Consider the following 21,744-nt stretch of genomic DNA (forward strand, 5'->3'; position numbering starts at 1 on the left):
TCACTTGGAAATTCCACAAGGAAGTCATTATAGCATGGAGCTTGCATGCATGGGCTCCAGTGTCAGGCCAGCCCAGCTCTGCCAGTTAACGGGTGTGTGGCCTTGGATCAGTTATCTCGTCTTTCTGAGCCTCATTTCCTTTGTCTGAGCAATTGGGGGTGACGGCAGTGCACTTTCTTTGAAAAGTGATGGCGAGGAATAAATGAGCTCATGTATTTAAAGTGCTTATTTGGCACAGTGCCTGTAACTTAGTTAAATTCAAGAAATAAATTTCTTATTCTTCCCATGATCACTTCTTGTTAAGGGACATTTGTCTGACCAGTTTGATTTATGAGATTATTGGTGTTTTTCATAAATGTTAAGACGAATGTGCGTCATCTTAGAGTCACACACTCTGATATATTCACACGTGCACATCCCTTTACTCGGAAGTGTACACACCCGGGCATGCTTATTCTGTCTCCTTCTCTGCCACATACTTGCACATATTACGTGAGTGTACACACATGATGCACACACGTCTCCATGATCTTCCATCTCTCCTTGGCAGCCCTTCTGGTGTATTGGACCCTGGCCTTCATCACCAAGACCATCAAGTTTGTCAAGTTCTTGGACCACGCCATCGGCTTCTCGCAGCTACGCTTCTGCCTCACGGGGCTGCTGGTGATCCTCTATGGGATGCTGCTCCTCGTGGAGGTCAATGTCATCAGAGTGAGGGTAAGCAGGCCACTGAGGATGCACCTCAGCCAAGGCAGGGTGGGGAGCAGAGGCTGTGGCCTCTGTCCTGCCCTGGGTTCAGCCCCCCACCCTGCTTCTCAGCCAAGCTGAGAGGGGGTCAACTTGTTGTACCTGCCCCTGTAAAGGGGAGTGGGGCCATGGCGGGGGAAGTTTCAGGAGAGACACTGCATCTGGCCCATGTGTGCTCTACCCCAGGCTCCCAGAGGGAGGGGAGTGACAGGTGTGTTGGCTGAGGTTGGCGAATGACTTTCCATAGAGAGGGAAGATAAGCATCAGGCACTGGCCTCTCCTTTCTTTCTTCGATAGTGGTGGACTTCTTTGCTTTAATGTTTTCATATCGTCACATGCATACATGAATGAGTGTTTTGTTTTCCTTTCTGTTTGCTCTCGCCTCCCTCTCTCTTTCCCACCCCAGACTCCAACCTTCCCTTTCCCCTGCCCCTACCTCCCTAGGTAGCCCAGACTAATGAACTCATTTGTCTTTCCCATGCTTTGTTTTTATTAGTATAAAACCATATGTGTCTATCTAAATAAATATCTATTCAGGTTTTTTCCTATCAACACAAGTGAATATGTAGGTTTCCCCCTCAGTATTTATCTTGTAAGAATGGGATCATATTATGCACTGTTTTCTGCACTGTGCTTTTCTCACCCAACAGATATCTTTTGGGACTCCCTCCAAGCCATCTGATATAGCTAATTCTGTTTTCTTAATGGCTGCATAATTTTCCATCGTATGGATGAGCCATAATGTATTCAGCTATTTCTCTATGGATGGGTATTCACTTTGTTGCCAAGTTCTTGCCTTCATGAATAATGGTGTATCAAGCATACTCACATTTATGTATTGCTGCTTTTATTTCTGTGGGAGAGAGTCCAAGGAATGGCGTTGCTGGATCAAAGGGTCTGTGTATTTTAAATTTTGATCAGTGTTACATATTGCCCTCCAGAAAGATTGTAATCTGCCAGCGATAAGTGAGAAAACCCTTTCCCTGCCTTCCAGCCAGCAGTGAGGGCTATAGCCCTTTCAAACATGGACTGCTTGCATTTCTCTGACTCTTCTGCTTTTAGTTGGTGATCTGAAGGGCACAAGGCTCCTTATGTGTCCCCCCACCCTCCAGTGACCCTCACAGGAACCCTGTGATGCAAGCACCGTCCCCTTTATAGATGAGGAAACCTTTTAGATGAGGCTTGTCCAAAAACACCTTGCTGGTAAGTGGAGAAGCCAGGATTCGAAACCAGGTCTACATGACTTGGAGTTCTGTGAACTGTGTATGAAACATGGTGGTATCCTTAGATCTGTGGAGAAGATAGTACATGAGAGATTCCTGCTCCTCCCCAGCCCAACCTAAACCCAACCCAGCCTAGCCATGGGGGATTCGAAGTCAACCTCAATGAGCAGTTACAGAGTCAGGAGGCTCTGACATTGGTGGCCAGGAAGTGTTGGGGAATCCTTTTCCTGGTAATAATTACAGGTGAAAGATGGCCCCATCTGTTAGAGATCAAGTGTGGAATATCACAACCCCAAATCCTTGCTGGGGCAAGGTAGGGAGTGATGAGAAGTTGCACTTACCCATCCCCCATGGCCCATGTGCCCCACAGAGATACATCTTCTTCAAGACACCGAGGGAGGTGAAGCCGCCGGAGGACCTGCAGGACCTAGGGGTGCGCTTCCTGCAGCCCTTCGTGAATCTGCTGTCCAAAGGTACCTACTGGTGGATGAACACCTTCATCAAGACTGCCCACAAGAAGCCCATCGACTTGCGAGCCATTGGGAAGCTGCCCATCGCCATGAGGGCCCTCACCAACTACCAGCGGCTCCGCGAGGCCTTTGACGCCCAGGTGGTCAGTGGGGGCACAGCCACACCATCTATTCCTTGCCTTCTGGTTTAGGGTCACAGAGAGGGACCTTAAAGGGCATTAGGTCAAAATCCTGGTGGGACAAGTGGGGAAACTGAGGCTGGTGAGGGGAAGAAGCTTGCCTTAAGTCACACAGTGAACCAGGGACAGGTGCAGGGCTGAAGAGTCATAGGACAGGCACAGTTGGAATGGCCCTTACCGTTTAGGTCATCTAGTCCAATGTCCTCATCCAGATGGGGAAACTGAGGCTCTGAGAAGGGAAGTGACCCCACTGGACTCTCACGCCCCTGTGCTCTTTTCTCTGGAGCTTACTGACTATAAAGTTTGGAATGTTCACTTGATTTGGAGAGCAGGGGTATTAGTGGTCTGATCCTTATGGTAACTCTATGAATTGAGCCAGGCAGGAATCTCCCCATGTCACTGAGGAGCAAATTGAGGCCCTGAGAAAGGCCGTGACCTTCCCAGAGCTGGCCCACAGCTGGCAGGCAGCAGAGCCAGTCTCCTGACTCCCAGTCCAGTGCTCCTTCACTGCCTCTGTCCTCGCACCAGGGCAGTTGCTAAGGCACAGTGGCAGGTAGTAATGAGTGAGTGTGCCACATGGCCACTTCCTCATTCCAGTGCTGTGTTCATCACATAGTCCCTGACCAGCTGTGTGACCTCGAGCAATCATCTGGCCTCAGTTTGCCCATCTAGACCATGTTGGCGTTGATAGGGCCCTCCCAATTGTGCACTTGCTGATTCCATGATCTCTTCCTGGAGTTCACCTGCTTGCAGAGGATGTGGCCACTGGGTTTCCCCAGGCAACAGGAGCGAGGGGCATCCTGGGAGGCTAGGCCCAGCCCTGAATGAGCCCTCAGCCACCCTGACCTGGCCATGGTCTCTCTGGGCAGAGGAAGGACGTGCAGGTCACTCAAGGTGCCCGGGCCATCTGGCAGGCACTCAGTCATGCCTTCGGGAGGCGCTTGGTCCTCAGCAGCACTTTCCGCATCTTGGCCGACCTGCTGGGCTTCGCCGGGCCACTGTGCATCTTTGGGATCGTGGACCACCTTGGGAAGGAAAACGACGTCTTCCAGCCCAAGGTAGGCAGCCCCAGCAGTAGGGTAAGGCACCCTCTAGATGGTTTTCAGTTGTTTCTGAGAGTGCAACAGGCCAACGCGTGTGAGCCATAGCCACACTAGAGTGGCTCCTCGCACATGTGCAAAGCCTACAGCAGTATCCCCACCACAGAATACTCTGCATCTGGTCAACAGAAATGCCAGGGGGCGAGCCTGTGCCCCAAGGGTGTCCTACTCTCCTCTTACCATCACTACCATAATACCTCTTCCGGTAGTCAAGTGAGTCCGAAACTGCAGGAGGTGCTTTTGTTTGTCCAATGTCTAGAGCTTCTGTGGCTTGGATTTGTTGGCTTTCAGTTTATGTCATCTTAGTAAACTTTAAAAATTTTGAACATCTGTCTTCTTCAGTCCTGTAAATGCTGGCACTTGAGCTTCTGCAGGGGCATCTTGGGAGCTGCTGTCAGAGCAGAGAGAAGTGGGAAACCCTCATGAGTGGAGTTTTGTCTCTCCCCACTCCAAATTTCATTCAAAGTTGCCCGAGTTTTATTAATATGTTGGACTTTTCTATTAAAATTTCTTTTTTAATGAAAGTTTCCATGGCTTAAAAACACTGGAAACTTGTTAGACTTGATTATATCCAATGGCCTTTGCAGTTGTAAAGATTCTACAAACTGAAATTTGTTGGAGCTAGAAAACCCTTCCTGGGGGTTATTTTCCCTGCATGGGGCCGTAGCATCCACTTCGGGGGCTGGGGAGACTGTGTTCTATAGTCTGTTTCTTTGCAGCCGTTTAGGTTTAAATGGCCACAAAATGAAAAACGTTTTACCCCTAATAAGTTTCAGAGTTTTAGTTTCCAAGTGAGGATGTCATTATAACATTTTAACCACAGACAGTCTGAAAATAATGCAGAGAATTGGGAATTAGGGTTTTTAATAATTTATGACACTCTGTGCGTAACATTTGTTCATCTCATGAGCTCTAAAATCGCAGCTAGCAGTTAATCCTCAGGAGGTTTATGTTCATTTTTCTGGAAATATAATTAGTCAGCTGAACAGTGTTGGCCACAGATATGAGATACATCGAATCTGATTTATGCAGCAAACATTTATCGAACACTGCTGTGTGCCAGGCCTGGGCTGGGCTGTGGGAATATGAAAGCAATAGTTATGACAAGGATGATTAACAATATTAACAGCCACTTATTGACCACATAATACATACCTGGCTAGGTGCACAAGTTATCCATATGTGATTTAATCCCTAAAACTACCCTTTGGTATGAGTATATTTTGCAACAGCTTTACTGTGATATACCTCAAATATTGTACAGTTTATGAGATGATAGGTATTCTTATCCACATTTTACAGATGAGAAAGTTGAGGCCCAGAAAGGTTAAGTAACTTTCCCCAGGGTCTCTCAGCTAGTTAGTAACAGAGGCAGAATTTGAATATAAGACTCTTTCACTCCACAGTCTGTACATTTACAACCAGGAAGCTAAATTTACTATTATTATCAAGCCATCACCTCAGGCTCCAAGGATTATGAAACCCAATGGTGAGGAGAGAAATCGAAATAAATTACTTCTATGCTACATGTTACATATGACTCTTAGGAGGTATATTCAGGGAATTGTGGGAAAAGAGAGTGATTAACTTAGCCAGTGGTCATGAACAGCTTCATAGAGGAGGGGATGTTTGAATGGGATCTTGACGGACGAGTAGCAATTTGCCAGGCTGCCATGGGAAGATTTCTTGCTCAATCAAGAATGCAAGGACCACTTTTGCTTACTTAAACTTTGATAGTTTTTGAAGCTATCTCTGGCTTTTTGAGCCTCTCTACTTTATCTGGCCCATAAAAGAGAGGGGAAGTGGCTGCTTCTCTTGTCTACAGGAGTGTCACCTTCAACGCTAGCCTGACCATAGGCTACCCCAGAATACCCTCCATTGGCAATCCTGAAGCAGCATGGAGCCAGTTGTTAATATTAGGGGGAAATGACACAAGCCAGAGCCCTTATCAAAGTGTCCACACCACTCTCTTCTTCCTGTGTTTCCCAAAACCCTTCTGAGATTCTGCTAAGGAGAGAACTCGGAGGCAGGATGTGCCAAAGAAATGGTGAGAACACTTAGAACTTTAGTTCATCTGAACTTTATCATTGCCCTTTTTTTTCTCTTTGTTTATACACAAACCCTGGGGTTTATTACCCTCTCATTGGAATGCTCTTGTCCCAGTTACTGAGCACACAAATCCCGGAGACAGATGGCCCTGCCTCAGTGGCAGTGGGCCTTATCAGATTTAATATTTGTTCCCTGCAGCCCAAACACAATCAGCAAATTTCCGACACAGAAACGAGAGTTGAAAGTAAATATAGTCTCCAGTGTCCGCAACAAAGAACTCTCCATCATGTGGTTGCCTGGGATGTGGCTTAATTCTCATTTGGGCTTCTGAGCTCGGAGAAAATGGGGGAAAGGGATCATTTACTGAGATCATTTGGTTCATCTCCCAGCCCCCAAGCCATTCTAATCCCGAGAGAACTGAGTGCTATTCTGGTCTTTATGAATGACAAAGAAGGAAGCTCCCTAGCTACATGTTGCAATGTTTCACAATCTGGGAGAGGAAGCCCTTTTTTTCTGCCCAGCCTTGATCTATCCTGCAGCAGTTGGCACAGCGGGGCACCTATGGTTTATTCATCATTACTCTTCCTTCCTAAGATTCTCAGAGTTGGCAAGAAACATATCATCCTTGGTATCCACAAGGACAAACATTTCTGATGTCCTCTTTAGTTACTGAAAGTGTCTGTGACTTGCCAGATCTTTGATGCTCCTGTCACCCCACTGCCACTCCCCAGGGAAAGCTGGGACCCAGTTTGGGCTCTGCCTATGATCCATAACTCTTTCCCGCCTCCTCCTCTCCAGCCCAACCTCTACTCCCAATCTGTCACCTGCCATGGATGCCACAGATCTGTCTGGAGGGCAAGAGAATTGGATTCATAATGAGCTGCTGGTGTCTGAAACCTGCCAGCACTGCCCTGGGCTATCAGCTGAGCCAAAGGAAGAAGGAACAGTCTGGGTTTGATCGAAGGGCTAAAGCTTCAAACAGCCTTTAAATCTCAGTAGGAAAACGTGTAGGTTTGGTAGTGTGTATGTGTTTCTGAATGAGTTCCCCTAAGAACTGCTTATGGTTCTGTATGTGTATTCTGTTTGTCCCTATGTCTTTTGGTGTGTCTTTCTGCGTGTGTGTGTGTGTGTGTGTGTGTGTGTGTGTGTGTGTATGCCCCTGTTTGGATGGCCATATTTGTGGCTATCATTATGAGTGACTCAATGAGTGTGTATACCTTGGTGTTTCTGTGACTTTGTGGTTTTAGTATGTGGGCTGGCCTCTTCATAACCATGTCCATGCAGCTGGTCTGGCCTGGAGTACCTGCCTTCAATTCACTAGCTCCTTCTTAGCCACCAAGACTCTGCTCAAATGTCATCTGCTCCAGGAAAACTTCACCTGGTTGAATTAGATGCCCCTCTTCTGTGCTCACATAACATCCTATCAAAGTGCTCTGTCTCTTTCCCCGACTTGATCCTCTGTCCCCCATTATCTGACCTCTGTGTGCCCAGCACTCAGCCCCCTCCCTGCCTGACACCCAGGAGATGCATGGGAAATGGTTCTGCAATGAAGGAATAATGCAGCAGTTACTATATATTGAGTGCTTACACTTACTGTTTTTCCTGTGCACTGTTACATTGACTTCTCATAACAACTCTCTGAAGTCCCTTTGTAGCCTCATCTTACAGATGAGGAAACTGAAGCTAAGAGAGGTTGAGGAACTTACCTAAGGACACAGTGGCTAATATATTATGAGTCAGGACCTCTAAGTCCAGGCTCTTAACCACCATGTCAAACAGTCTTGGATGAATGGGTAGGTGTGTTGGTCTCTGGGTGGCCAAAGATAGTTTTATTCTTTACCCAGGGCCTCCCAGAGCTGGGACCTATGGACAACTCACCTTTTGGCACCTGCCAAAATAAGAAGCAAGAGCCCAAGTGATCCTCTCTCCTTTAAGCACCAGAGAACATGTGAAGGGGACCTTTCCAATCACACCTCCGGCCTGGCAGAGACAATGGGGGTCCAAACTGTAGAGTTGGGAATGCTGGGTTCTAGTCCTACCTCTGCAGTTAACTCTCTTTATCCTCCTCAGCAGTCACATTTTGCAAGCCTCAACTACAAAATGTGTAATAACTTCTGTAGAAAGTACATGGGGGCATGAAGATCATTGGCTTGATTACTTTTAAAAAATGTATATTGAGGACTACTGGGGAAATCCCTGGAAACAAACACAATTCTTCCCTGAGAGCTTGTGAAAGTGCAAGACTAGGGCCTATGATTTTCCAAAGCATTTTCTTCCACCGAGTGTCAGGTTGTAGGTCCTTAGTCTTTTCTCTCTTGCCTTGGTACCTGCAGGGTGCTGGCCAGTGCCATCATACCCAGGACCCTCTTCTAGGTAGACTCCCCCAGGGCCTGCCTTCCTTGGGCAGCACGGCAGGCCTCTTGGCTAGTCTAGTACCCACTAATTGTTTTTGTTTGTTTGTTTGGTGGAAGGTGGAGTCTCACTCTGTCTCCCAGGCTGGAGTGCATTGGCGCAATCTCAGCTCACTGCAACCTCTGCCTCCTAGGTTCAAGCGATTCTCCTGGCCCAGCCTCCTGAGTAGTTGGGATTACAGGCATGCATCACCATTCCCGGCTATTTTTTTGTATTTTTAGTAGAAACACTGTTTCAGCATGTTGGCCCGGCTGGTCTCAAACTCCTAACTTCAGGTGATCCGCCTACCTCAGCCTCCCAAAGTACTGGGATTACAGGCATGACCCACCAGGCCTAGCCAGGTACCCACTTCTTAACTGAAACTTAGCTATTCCAGGTTCCATCCCTCTTAAACCAACTCTTTGAAGAGTGATCTAATAATGACCCAATGGCTTATAGCTGCAGTGAGATTTTTATTTTAACAGGTCACAAAATTCTCAATCTACAAAAATCATTTTCTGACCCTAGGGTATGTTTGTTGGGGGCAGGGAGGGAGTTAGAGTTTTGCCTTTAGAGCTGCAAAACTAGAATTTGTTGTTTTGTTAAAAATGCACAAATACTGACTAGTATATTTAAGTAACACCCACAGTCTAATGAACAAACATGATCAGTTGGCTTTTCCAGCCATCATTCTCCAGCCTGTGTGTTTTCTGCTCATTGTAACACAGCATGTGTGTGGCAGTCCATGTTTCTCCAGAGCTTTCATGAGAATCAGTGGTCTTGGGTGCATAGTGTTCCCAGGAGTATCATAATTACGTAATCATTCCCTGTGGTTGGACATTTATATGGGTTTTTGCATTCTCCTTTTGCTCTGGCCCCAAAATAAATATATGTGTTCATACAGCCATTACCTTATGTGAAATTATTTTCTTTGGGATAAATTCTCATGATGTGTTGTTGCTTTAAAATCATGGACTCCAGTCTCCAGAGCTGCGTTCCTGCAGAGGACAATGAGACAGAAGAATCCCAGGCCATGTTAAACAGGACCGGGTCTTCCTAACCCCCACAGGCCTATATTTCTGACCCAGTACCAGCCAGGGGGGGCATGTTTCCGTCCCCCACAAGTTACAAGCCTGTAACTAGGACACTAGGACACTAGGACACTTAAGGTCAAAGGCCTGGACGAGGCCTAGACACTGGGTCTGGGGTAGTGTTTTGGACATCATCCAGGTTCATGTTCATATGTTGTCCCCTTACCAGTGTGTGACCTTGGGCCAGCCACTAACCCTACTGAAACTCCTTTTTTCATGTATGAAATGGGGCTAATAATGGTACCCTCCTCAGTTGGGTATTGTGAGGATAGAGTTTTGCAACTGATAAATGTTGTCTCCTGCCCCTTCCTCCCCGGAAGGTCAGGTCTCTCCCTGCAGCCTAATTTTAAGGCCTATTTTTCTGCTTCCAGCCCACCCCCGCCCTTCTACCTTCAACTTCCTCCCTCTACGTCTCCCTCTGGTACACTGGCAAATGGGACAGAGACCCTGGGTAGGGCCTTCCTCTTAGAGTCTTGCATGAATCCCTCAGTGGTCTCCCTGTGGCTGCTTCCTGCTGCCCCCAACAGATATAGACCCCTGTCGCACACAGCACGGGAGAGACAGTGGTGAGCAGGACCAGACAACTCCAGGGAGCAGTGAGGGCTGACTTAGAGAACCTCTGTTAAACTGAGAGGCCACCATCAGGAAGCTCTGATCCAAGATCCAGGAATTACTGACTCTAGGGAAAGGCCTCCTGAGAGCCTGGGCCCTCTCTGCCTGATCCTGGTTGTGGATGTGCCCTCAAACTCCTTTTCATCACTTTGTTCCCATCCCTCTTTACCCTGTAGCAGCTCCCACATGCTGCCAAACAGCACGCACAGTCCAGGGCAGTGTCTGAGAAAGAGCAGAGTTCTGTCTTCATGGAAATATTGATGTGGCTCTGCTGGGGAGCAATGGATTTATCAAGATCAAAGTTTTCCTGGGAGTTATTGATGCTTAATTTGGAAATAGACACACTGTTGTTCCCTGGTATCTTTAGCAACAAAGTTAAAATGTTTGTTTTTCTTCACTGGTTGCCATCTGAGATCTTGCTGGAAGTACACAAGAGAACCTTAAATTTAACAGGAGGCCCTGGGAGCCCATGAGGCTGGCGGGCTTGGGTCTGAAATCTTTTCAGTCTCTTATAAGTGATGAGTTCCCATTCTCTCCCGAGAGCTCTACGGTGCCATGTTTTCCAGTGGCCTTTTCTGCTCCGTAATTGCTACAGTACAAGCTGTTGGTGAGTTTGGAACAAGGGAGCTGCTGATTCCATTTTCTGTAGCAGAGAACATGCACCGTGAGACTTGCTATACCAGTTCAGGTTTTAGCTGCTCTATTTATTCTTGCCCCATTCAGAATGCTCTCCCCTGGGCCTGTGGCCACAATGTTGAGAGTCATATTTGTGGGCCTGCGGTTGTAATTGGGCCCCATTCTGTTCCCTCAAGTGGAAAGATGAACAGGGTGTAAGCAACCTTCCCTGTAGTTAGAAGAATGTTTAGTTGGATTTATCAGTCTGATTTTTCACTCATAAACAATTACATAAGACTTTGCAGGCACGGAGGGTCTTGTAATAATCATGGCCATGGTCCATTATGGCACAGTGATGTGTTCTACAGTGGTCATTTTGCTGGCAGGGACAGTCACCTCTGAACTTCTCTTTCCAACAGACACAATTTCTCGGAGTTTACTTTGTCTCATCCCAAGAGTTCCTTGCCAATGCCTACGTCTTAGCCGTGCTTCTGTTCCTTGCCCTCCTACTGCAAAGGACATTTCTGCAAGCATCCTACTATGTGGCCATTGAAACTGGAATTAACTTGAGAGGAGCAATACAGGTACTTGGATGATTATTTTTTCACCTCACCATAAGAACTATTATTAGGAATAATGTCCACGAGTGTTATTCATCCTCATGGACACTCAAGAATAATTCTGCTGTGAATTTATTTTTTGTTGCCCATTAACAATGTTTTAAAACAGTAACCATTGACAAGGCAGTGTGGGATAGTGGAAAATGTCTTGGGCTGAACTTGGGAGGCAGAGTAGCTCTGGCTCTGGTTCTGCCTTGGACTAGGTCTGAAAAGCCAACTGCTCAGCCCTTGGCTTGAAAGTGGCAGACATCACCAATTGATCACAGCACTCTTTCTGACCAAGGGTAAATGCAACCTTGGAATCCTCTCTACATGGCTATTCCAGAGTTCTGCTACCAGACTGTCTTCTTTGAAAAAAGGAATGTGTTTGACATACTATGTCTAGATAGCCTCTAAGACAGGGTGCCCTCTAAGATGGGGTATTGGTCCATGGCCTGTTAGGAACTGAGCCACACAGCAGGAGGTAAGCAGTGGAAGCAAGCATTACTACCTGAGCTCTGCCTCCTGTCAGATCAGTGGCTACATTAGACTCTCATAGGAGTACGAACCCTATTGTGAACTGTGCAGGCAAGGGTCTAGGTTGTGTGTTCCTTATGAGAATCTAATGCCTGATGATCTGAAGTGGAACAGTTTCATCCTGAAACCATCCCTCTCCCCCAGGTCCATGGAAAAATTGTCTTCCACAAAACCAGTCGCTGGTGCCAAAAAGGTTGAGGACAATTGCTCTAAGGTCTATTTGAACTCTGAAATCTTGCCCACTGAGAGTGACCTATTTGGTCTGTTGGGTCACTTAAGTCTAGGCTCTTGGTCCTGCCTTCTGTGGCTTCCCTGTTAGAGATTCTTGGAAAGATGATCAAAGCCAGGGAGTATTCAGGGCCCCTTTGAAGAAGGTGATGATGAGAGTTGTCCAAGTCCCAGAGTCTTCACTAGGATTTTGGTTCAGCTATCAAACTAGAGATACATCCTGTTTGAGAATAGTTTAAATGGGAGAGAAGTTTGTTTATTCTTCAGATAGAGTCAGGGCTGACACAGGAGCTACTCAATGATCAGAGACCTGGCTTTTTGTGTCATGTTGCTCTGCCAGCCTTCTTTTGTGACTTTCATCTCAATAGCCATGGTGGCTATTGAAACTGCCACTATATTTACATTTAAACCAGCCAGAAGAAGGGACAAGAGGAGGGAACGCATCTTCCTTTTAAAATCATAATGCTTAATTTGCACATACTCTCTTGCATCCCATTGGTGAGAAATTGGCCAAATGGCCATATCTAGAGAGGCTAGAAAGAGCTTGATCTTTATTCTTGACAGCTATATATGCACTGCTAGAAATTCTCTATGCAAAGAGGAGAATGGGCATTGGGAATAACTAGATTCAGCTATGCCTAGTGATGTCCATGAAGTTGTGGTAAAATCCTGAAGCTACCTCATTCTTCAGAAATGTTCCTCAGAATCATTAACATTGGTCATGTGGAAGCCAGGATAAGAAGCTCTGCAGAAAAGGGACCGAGAGGACAAAGATATAGCTTGGGCTGGGGACAATGTCAGAGTCCAAACTCTGGCTATCTTAGAATAGTCTGTGTGAACGGTGCCCTCCCAAGTTGTGCAATGCACAACCTATGCAGCTGCATGTGGCAACACTGCCCATCCCCAGTGGTTTCTCACTGGGAAAGCAGAGTATTTCCTCAGGGATGTCATTATGTGACAATAGTGGAAAGAGCCCAGGAAAATCTAAGACCTTCTAAGACTCATGGGGTCCCAGAGCTGGGAGAAACCAAACTGTTGCTCAGTTCAGAAAACCTCTCTAGAAATCCCAGCCTCTCCTCAGACCCCTCCAGTGACAGGCAGATTTGCACCATCACAAAACACCGCCACTTTTGTGGTTGGACAGTTTTATAATTAAATATACTTACTGTGTATATGTCATAAATTACATTTTCCAATTACACCAAAAGATCCAAATATGGTTTTTTAATGTGTTAGCATATAATCGTTTTCATCAAATTGTTTGAATCTTTCGTGTTAATAAGAAAGATTCATTACTATGCCACAGAAAGGAAAGACTGGTTTTAATTATAGAAACAAATTAGGGGGGCGGAGTGCAATGGCTCATGACTGTAATCCCATCACTTTGGGAGGCTGAGGCGGGTGGATCACAAGGTCTGGAGTTTGAGACCAGCCTGACCAACATAGTGAAACCCCATCTCTACTAAAAATACAAAAATTAGCCAGGCATGTTGGCATACACCTGTAGTCCCAGCTACTCGGGAGGCTGAGGCAGGAGAATCTCTTGAACCCGGCAGGTGGAGGTTGCAGTGAGCCGAGATCATGCCACTGTATTCCAGCTTGGGCAACACAGTGAGACTTCATCTCAAAAAAAAAAAAAAAAAAAAAAAAAGGTGGCTCTTGCCTGTAATCCCAGCACTTTGGGAGGCCGAGGTGGGCAGATCATGAGGTCAGGAGATCGAGACGATCCTGGCTAACACGGTGAAACCCCGTCTCTACTAAAAATACAAAAAAATTATCTGGGCATGGTGGCAGGTGCCTGTAGTCCCAGGTGCTTGGGAGGCTGAGGCAGGGGAATGGCCTGAATCTGGGAGGAGGAGCTTCCAGTGAGCCAAGATAGTGCCACTGCACTCAAGCCTGGGTGACAGAGCAAGACTCCGTGAAAGAAGAAAGAAAGAAAGAAAGAAAGAAAGAAAGAAAGAAAGAAAGAAAGAGAAGAAAGAAAGAAAGAAAGAAAGAAAGAAAGAAAGAAAGAAAGAAAAGGAAGGAAGGAAGGAAGGAAGGAAGGAAGGAAGGAAGGAAGGAAGGAAGGAAGGAAGGAAGGAAGGAGAAAGAAAGAAAGAAAGAAAGAAAGAAAGAAAGAAAGAAAGAGAAGAAAAGAAAGAAAGAAAGAAGAAAGAAAGAAAGAAGAGAGAGAGAAGAGAGAGAAAGAGAGAGAGAGGGAGGGAGGGAGGGGAGGGAGGGAGGGAAGGAGGGAAGGAAGGAAGGAAAGGGAAGGAAGGAAGGAAGGAAGGAAGGGAGGGAGGAAGGGAGGGAGAGAAAGAGAAAGAAAGAAAAGAAAGAAAGAAATTAAGGAGGAAAAAAAACCTTTTCTTTCTTTTGGAGATTTCCAGAAATGTACCCTTACAGATGAGAGTCTGTGTCTTCATGGGTTAGAGAATAACCACACTTTGTGCATAAAAAGTTATTAAGCACAATTCCTGAATTATACATAATTACTAGCTATGAGTCAGTTGTACATTTCTGTGTATGCTGGTCTTCACTTAATAAGGCTTTATTTCACAGATCACTTGGTGTCCCTACTTCACTGAAACTAGGTGATTATCTTTTAAAGTCTCATTTCACATAACCTAGGAGGTATATAGATTTATTTTAAAATGTCATTGCCATTATTTTAAACCTTACCCATGGTATATATCTCACAGAAAGACACAGAATAGGTTCATTATTTTAAATCTTGCCCATGGTGTATATTAGCTCACAGAAAGACATAGAGTAGGTTCCTGCCTTAAGAAAACCTGACCCGCAAAAAAGCCTGGGTTTGCACAAGAGGAATTAAGGGCAGGGAGCCGACCTTACAACAGAATGTATAATAGAATTTTATCCAAGAGCAGGCATCCTGAGGACATTTAAGACCCAGATGCATTTTTCCTTGTTTAAGAGCACATATCCAAAAATTGCAGTCTTTCTGGGAGGCATGATCACTCTGCATGTAAAGCTTTTAGGTTCAGAGCTCGGGGAGGCCATTACCACGGCTGCTCTCCATCTGCCCTGTGAGGGTCCTTGGGGTGGCTGCACGCTGGGGATGGTGCTGGGGCTGACTGACTCACACAGTCGTGTAACACATCAGACCTTCCAAAGTCGAACCCTTATTTTGTTTCAAGACTGAATTATGACAGGACTTGGTCTCAGAGCACATCTCCTCCCCAGGCTGGAGATGGCCACTTTAAAACAGATGGCCTGCCCCACTTCATCATTTTTATGGCTCTGATCTGTGTTCTCCACTGGCCTCTGGTGAATCAAGAATACAACTGGACTTGAATATCTGCTTTTAAAAATAAAGAACAGACCGGGTGCGGTGGCTCATGCCCGTAATCTCAGCACTTGGGAGGCTGAGGTGGGTGGATCACCTGAGGTCAGGAGTTCAAGACCAGACTGGCAAACGTGGCGAAACCCCGTCTCTACTAAAAATACAAAAATTAGCTGGGCATGGTAGGCGTGTGCCTGTAATTCCAGCTACTCTGGAGGCTGAGGCATGAGAATTGTTTGAACCCAGAAGGTGGAGGCTATAGTGAGATGAGATCATGCCACTGCACTCCAGCCTGGACGACAGAGCAAGACTCTGTCTCTAAATTAATTAATTAATTAAATAAAATTAAAATAAAGAGCCAAGTAAGTCCTGTCCACAGGAAAAGGCCTTACTTGCTGGGGAAGTCGCCGGCTGTGCTGGAGTAGACTTGTAAGTTGGAACGGTGATACAGTACCACCTTACAGAGCTGCTCTAGGGCACCATAGGGACTGTCTGAGAAGGCCCTGGCACACTAACAGATGGCATCTGGGGTGGTGATGATGACAAGAATGATGATGAATGTGAAACACTCTGCTCTCATTTCTAGACCAAGATTTACAATAAAATTATGCACCTGTCCACCTCCAACCTGTCCATGGGAGAAATGACTGCTGGGCAGATCTGTAATCTGGTTGCCATCGACACCAATCAGCTCATGTGGTTTTTCTTCTTGTGCCCAAACCTCTGGGCTATGCCAGTACAGGTACCGGATGGGCTGAGGGGAAGGGAGGGGGACAGCAGGACACACAACCAGAATCTGCTGGTTCATGGCCAGTGACTAGGAGTGCACTGTCTTCCACTCCATGCTTGCCTATACCTTTCACACACCTGGCTGTACCACAGGCTGTACCTCTGGGTCCCTCATGCCCCATACTCTGCAAGCACTGACCATCTCTATTAATGACCAGAGACAGCAGTATCATTAAGACTTTAAAAATGGAGCCAACTTTATAAACGATAGAAAAATCAAGCCGGGTGCAGTGGCTCACACCTGTAATCCCAGCACTTTGGGAGGCTGAGGCAGGAGGATCATATGAGCACAGGAGTTTAAGGCCGGCCCAGGCAACACAGTGAGACCCCCATCTATACAGACAAAAAAGAAGAAAGAAAATAAAAATCATATGTGGAGTGCTCACAGATCTTAAAAGCTATGTTGTAGCAAAATACTTAATTACATTGAAAAGTGTTAATCATGTATTTTTAAGCAAAAAAAGTAAGTTACGAATAGTATATGTTATATGCTTACTACTAAACTGTTATGTATACATTTGTACATATTCACACATGAAAAGGAATTGGAAAACCACATGGTGGGATTATAAGTGATTTTTATTTTCTTTATGTGTTTCTAAATTCTCTAATAAGCATGTATTGGTTTTGGAAATCAACAACGTGATATTTTTAGCCTAGGCAACAAAGTGAGACCCTGTCTGTACAAAAAATTAGCTGGGGGTGGTGGCTCACAACTATAGCCCCAGCTGAGGTGGGAAGATTACCTAAAGTCCAGGAGGCGGAGGTTGCAGTGAGCTACAACCACACCACTGCACTCCAGCCTGGGTGACAGAGTGACACTTTGTCTCAAAAACAAACAAACAAAACCTGGCGTTTTTTAACCAGATGTGGTGGTGTGCCCCTTTAGTCCCAGCTACCTGGGAGTCCGAGATGGGAGGACTGCTTGACCCCAGGAGTTCAAGGCTGCAGTGAGCAGTGATCACGCCCCTGCACTTCAGGCTGGACAACAGAGAGAGACTCCTGTCTCTTAAAAAAATAATAAAAGCTTTAAAACGTGATATTTTTTTAAAGCAAGACAACCTTTGGTGCTGGCTCAGGAAGAGGTACATTACCCCCCAATAATCAGAGGAGAATCGTCGGCGTGGTTGATCTGACCTCGGGCTTCATGTGCCCCGTCTCCCATCTGGAGCTCTTCCACCAGTGTCTGATCCTGTCCTATACCTGGGAGTAAATCTACACGCTGGTGTTCAGACCAGAAACCAAAATCCCAGACCCATTCCCAGAGGGCAGGCAGGTTCACCAGGAAAGCTTGATGTGGCAGAAAGTATCTGACTTGGGTGAGACAGGCTGATTCAAATACTTAACCTCTCTGAGCCTTGGTTTCTTCATCTATGAAATGGGAAGGATGCCTACCCTGTGGAGTTGCTATGGCAATTCAGTTAGATAATGTAAGTAACACACCACGCAGAGTGCCCCGCAGAGTCTTCACTTGGTAAATATCAGATCCCTCTAACTTGCACATGTTTGGTGTGAGTGAGACGTTACCAATCCAGAATCCATTGCTTCTTGGGATAAAGATTCCGTAAACCTTCATCTCCAGTGATTTGTATTGGTCCTCCTCACTTGCAAAGCTTAGAGTTAAAAAATATTAAAAGGAAAAAAGGGGAGAGGCTCCCACAGGGACACAGCTAGACAAGATGGGATGCAGGGAATCTGATGTTCTTTTTTATGGGAACAGTCATATACGCCATCCCCCATCACCACCTACCCACGCCCAGACTGCCCCCGCTCCATTCTGCCAAGACAGATCAATGACTATAAAAGCTACAAAAGGGCCTGGAGATCTCATCTAGTTCAGTTACCAACCAACCTTTTATGCATAAGACTCTAAGCTGGGTGGGGTGGCTCATGCCTGCAGTCTCAGTCACTCAAAAGGCTGAGGTAGGAGGATGGCTTGAGCCCAAGAGTTCAAGTCCAGCCTGGGCAACATAGAGAGACCTCATCTCTAATACAATTTTTTTTTTTGAAACATGAAAAATGAAGATTTCTGACCATGGTTCTCTCATTAGTTAACACTTTGGGCGGTGAGGGCCTGGTGCAGAAAGACACAGCCTGGGAGGATCCTAACATGTACACAGCACTCAAAAGGCTACACAACACTTTCTGTTGTGTCCCCCTGAACAAGCAGTTTGTAAGATTGTGTTGGCTGGGCGCGGTGGCTCACTCCTGTAATCCCAGCACTTTGGGAGGCCGAGGCGGGTGATTCACCTGAGGTCAGGAGTTCAAGACCAGCCTGACCAATATGGTGAAACCTCATCTCTACTAAACATACAAAAATTAGCTGGGCATGACAGCGTGCACCTGTAGTCCCAGCTACTCTGGAGGCTGAGACGGGAGAATTGCTTGAGCCCGGGAGGCGGAGGTTGCAGTGAGCTGAGATCGCATCACTGCGTTCCAACCTGGGTGACAGAGCGAGACTCCGTCTAAAAAAAAAAAAAAAAAAAAAATCAGATTTTGTCTACTAAACCTGCCACATGGTTACCATTACTAGTATTTACAGTGTTGCGCATGCATCATTGCTAAGAGTGCTAACTAATATTAACAGCCCTTGCCCCATGCCTGGCCCTGGCCCAGCCCCTCTCCCTTATGTAATTTAATCCTTGCACTGGGGGTAGGGATTTTTATCTCTACTGATTTCTTACCCGTTGTTCATTTATCATGAAGTGTCCTTTGGTTTTCTGTTTTTGTATATACCTTTACCACTTATGGATTTGACCAGCACTCAAGAACCAGTGTTACTCCTGGGAGTTGATACAATCCCAGCCCCATGGCAAAGAAACTCATGTAGTTAGGATTCTATGTGCAGCCTGGTTAGCCACAGGGCACACAAGGCTTTTTATAATATTGACATTAGTGCCGAAACCCCGTTTCCATGTAAGCCCTGAGGGCTCTTGTTGCTTCATAATCTTTTTTTGGTCACATGCACACAGCTTTATTGAGATATAACTCGCTCATTTAAAGCATACAACTCAGTGGGTTTTAGTATACTATATTCACAGAGTCGTGCAGCCATCATCACAAATGTGGAAGTTTTCATTTCCCCCAAAAGAAACCCATACCCATTGGCAGTCACTCCTCATCTTCGCCCCCAGCCCTTGGCCACCGTTAATCTCCACATACCTTTGAAAGGCTAGTGAAACTTTCTCAGAAGAATAAATGCTTGTTCATTTTGGCCATAATTTCAGGGGCTTCATGGGTGCCCCCTGACATTTATCAAGAACACCAGGTTAAGGAATTTAGCTATACGGGGGTTCTCTGTGTTTCCCAATCTCCTGGGTATCAGAGGCCCAGAGATACCAGAGGTATGTGATACCCAGAGGCCCTCCTGGGTATGTGGGCCACACAGTGAACCAGTGTAAGCTGTGTGGCGCCATACTCACATGTCTGTCTTCTGTGGCTCCCCTGTGACAGAGTTCCTATGAAGCTTTTTCGTTTATTTTCTGAGAGGAGGGTGAGCCACCTTGTACTGATCTCCAACTATATGCCCGCCACAATTCTAGGTGCTTATCATAGAGGTTCATTTAATCTTCACAGTAGTCCTGCAGAACGAACAGAGTCCTTCAGAGTGAGCATTATAATCACCATTTTAAAAATGAAGAAACTGAAAATCAGAGAGGTTAAGTAACTCACCCAAGACTGCACAGCAAAGGGCTGGGGCCTTCAAACTCAGGGCCACAGACTCTAAAGACTATGTCTTCCCCGCTACACTAGGTTGTTTTCCTAACCTGTGAATAGGAGACAAAATAATCCTTTTATTTCTCACAGTTGCTTTGCACACTCAGACTCCATGATTTCTTCCCCATGAGGGCCATTCAGACCTGTCCAGAAGAGAGGAATGGACCAAGGAGTCTTGGGAGCACCAAAGAGGAGGGGATGGGGGAGCATGAGGAGGAGCCAGGGAATAGCAGCAGCTGCAGCCCCAGCTCCCACCCCAGTCGCTGCCAGTCCCTTGGAGGTGGTGTGGGTGCAGACACCAGCTCATAAGGTGCCCTGTTAGTGAGCTTGGGATGCCACTTGTTGTCTTGCCTAACCCACACTGGCTGAAGAACACCCTGATGGCCTCCCTTTGAGCACAGCTAATGAAGGACCAGATGCCAGAGATGAGTCCAGGAGGGTGATGCTGTAGGGCAGGCCGGGGAAGAGGGTACTTCATCTCCTAACATGGTCCTCTGCCCATCTGTGCCAGCATCTAACACCTGTCAAACACTGGGAGGCTGGCGGTAAAGGGGCCACTTCCCAGCCTCTAAGATACCTGCTAAGCCAGGAGGCATTCTGTGATTAAATTACAGGGCCTCCCACTTACTCCTTTATCCTTGAGGCAGTGCTGGGACCTTAATGCCAATCTGGTGTAGGGCTCTGGGACTACAGGACCAAGGCAAGCAGTCCTTTCTCTCTCTCTTTCTCTTTTTTTAGCTAAGGAAGCCAACACATCTGTTCTTCAAGAAAAAGCCCTGTATTTAGAGGTGTTTGCCTTTGAAGGCAACCTGAAAAACTGTCATCTTGGCACTTTGGGGACTGGCAATTTACACGTCTCATAAATATTCAGAAGTAGGCAGTCATTTATATAAAGCTAGACACAGAAGGAATTCTCTTTTCAGAGAATACCTGGCAGACTCATTAAAAAAATTTAAAGAAACCAAGAGCATGAGAATGAAAAGCAAATTCTGGGACCCCAGGCTGGTTTTGTCTGGCATGAGTGCAGCAACTTTGCCTCTTTGCTCAGGTATCACTTTCTTCCAGTGACAGTGAACCATAAGCCATGAGAGCCAGCAAACAGAACAAAAGATGCTGTCACAAACATTGTGCAATCTCAGCTCAGAGATTTCCATCTGGAAAATAGACTGGAGAGAGTTAAGGCTTCAACCAACCTTGCAGATAAATGCAGTTAGTTACCAGCCCAGCAACCTTCTGCTTGTGTGAGAGCCCATTATGCTAACCTCCTTTTGAAATTGCTTTGTTTCTCCTCCTTCCCTGCACCCCACTCCCCAAGACAGTTTGGAAACCTGGGCACCAAGGCTTGTCCCACTCTAGGGGACTGGAGAAACAGGGATTTTGCCAGCACCCCCTGGCAGGGCAACCATCAGGTCAAAGGAAACTCATCCCATGACCCCTTCCTCAGATCGTTGTGGGTGTGATTCTCCTCTACTACATCCTCGGAGTCAGTGCCTTAATTGGAGCAGCTGTCATCATTCTACTGGCTCCTGTCCAGTACTTCGTGGCCACCAAGCTGTCTCAGGCCCAGCGGAGCACACTGGTGAGTGCCCAAAGGTGTGTGTGCTGTGTCCCTCTTCCCCTCCTTTCCCCTACAGCAGCAGGTCTCCTCCCACACACCCACAGTCACTGACTTTGATTTTGAGTAGGCCACTTCACCTGTCCAGGCCTCAGCTTCTTTGTCTGGGAAATGGAGTTAATGGGGGCGGAGGCTGCCTCCCGGTGGGGACAGGAGCCAGGCATGGTGGTGACAGTGTTGACACTCAGGCCTTCCTCTCGGGTGGGGGACAGAGCAGAAGCCTCTCCCCTCTGACTCGGGGACCCCTGCAGGAGTATTCCAATGAGCGGCTGAAGCAGACCAACGAGATGCTCCGCGGCATCAAGCTGCTGAAGCTGTACGCCTGGGAGAACATCTTCCGCACGCGGGTGGAGACGACCCGCAGGAAGGAGATGACCAGCCTCAGGGCCTTTGCCATCTATACCTCCATCTCCAGTGAGTTCACCCCATGCAGCCAGCCCTGGGTGCTACTGCCTACATGCAAGGAGAGGGCGTCAGAGCTCGGGTGAGAGGC

At 46.7% G+C, this 21,744-nt stretch overlaps 1 protein-coding gene across 16 annotated transcripts in view; it reads left to right on the forward strand.

Annotated features, from left to right (window-relative positions):
* The window catches only part of ABCC8 (ATP binding cassette subfamily C member 8), an 84,543-nt gene that overhangs the window by 13,237 nt on the left and 49,562 nt on the right, over positions 1-21,744 (forward strand). For 13 of the 16 annotated variants that reach the window (XR_012093648.1, XR_012093649.1, XR_012093650.1 and 10 more), the window contains exons 4-10: positions 551-717; positions 2,341-2,583; positions 3,489-3,677; positions 10,897-11,061; positions 15,717-15,872; positions 21,081-21,215; positions 21,503-21,665. Coding sequence is in view for 13 of the 16 variants with exons in the window: in XM_073017932.1 (XP_072874033.1) it covers positions 551-717; positions 2,341-2,583; positions 3,489-3,677; positions 10,897-11,061; positions 15,717-15,872; positions 21,081-21,215; positions 21,503-21,665 (1,218 nt within the window). In the remaining 3 variants the exon portion in view is untranslated. The remainder of the gene's footprint in view (positions 1-550; positions 718-2,340; positions 2,584-3,488; positions 3,678-10,896; positions 11,062-15,716; positions 15,873-21,080; positions 21,216-21,502; positions 21,666-21,744) is intronic. The other 3 variants (XM_073017934.1, XM_037999630.2, XM_037999632.2) reach the window with 1 other exon arrangement.

The sequence above is a fragment of the Chlorocebus sabaeus genome, chromosome 1 (assembly GCF_047675955.1).
Source record: "Chlorocebus sabaeus isolate Y175 chromosome 1, mChlSab1.0.hap1, whole genome shotgun sequence".
Lineage (NCBI taxonomy): Eukaryota > Metazoa > Chordata > Mammalia > Primates > Cercopithecidae > Chlorocebus > Chlorocebus sabaeus.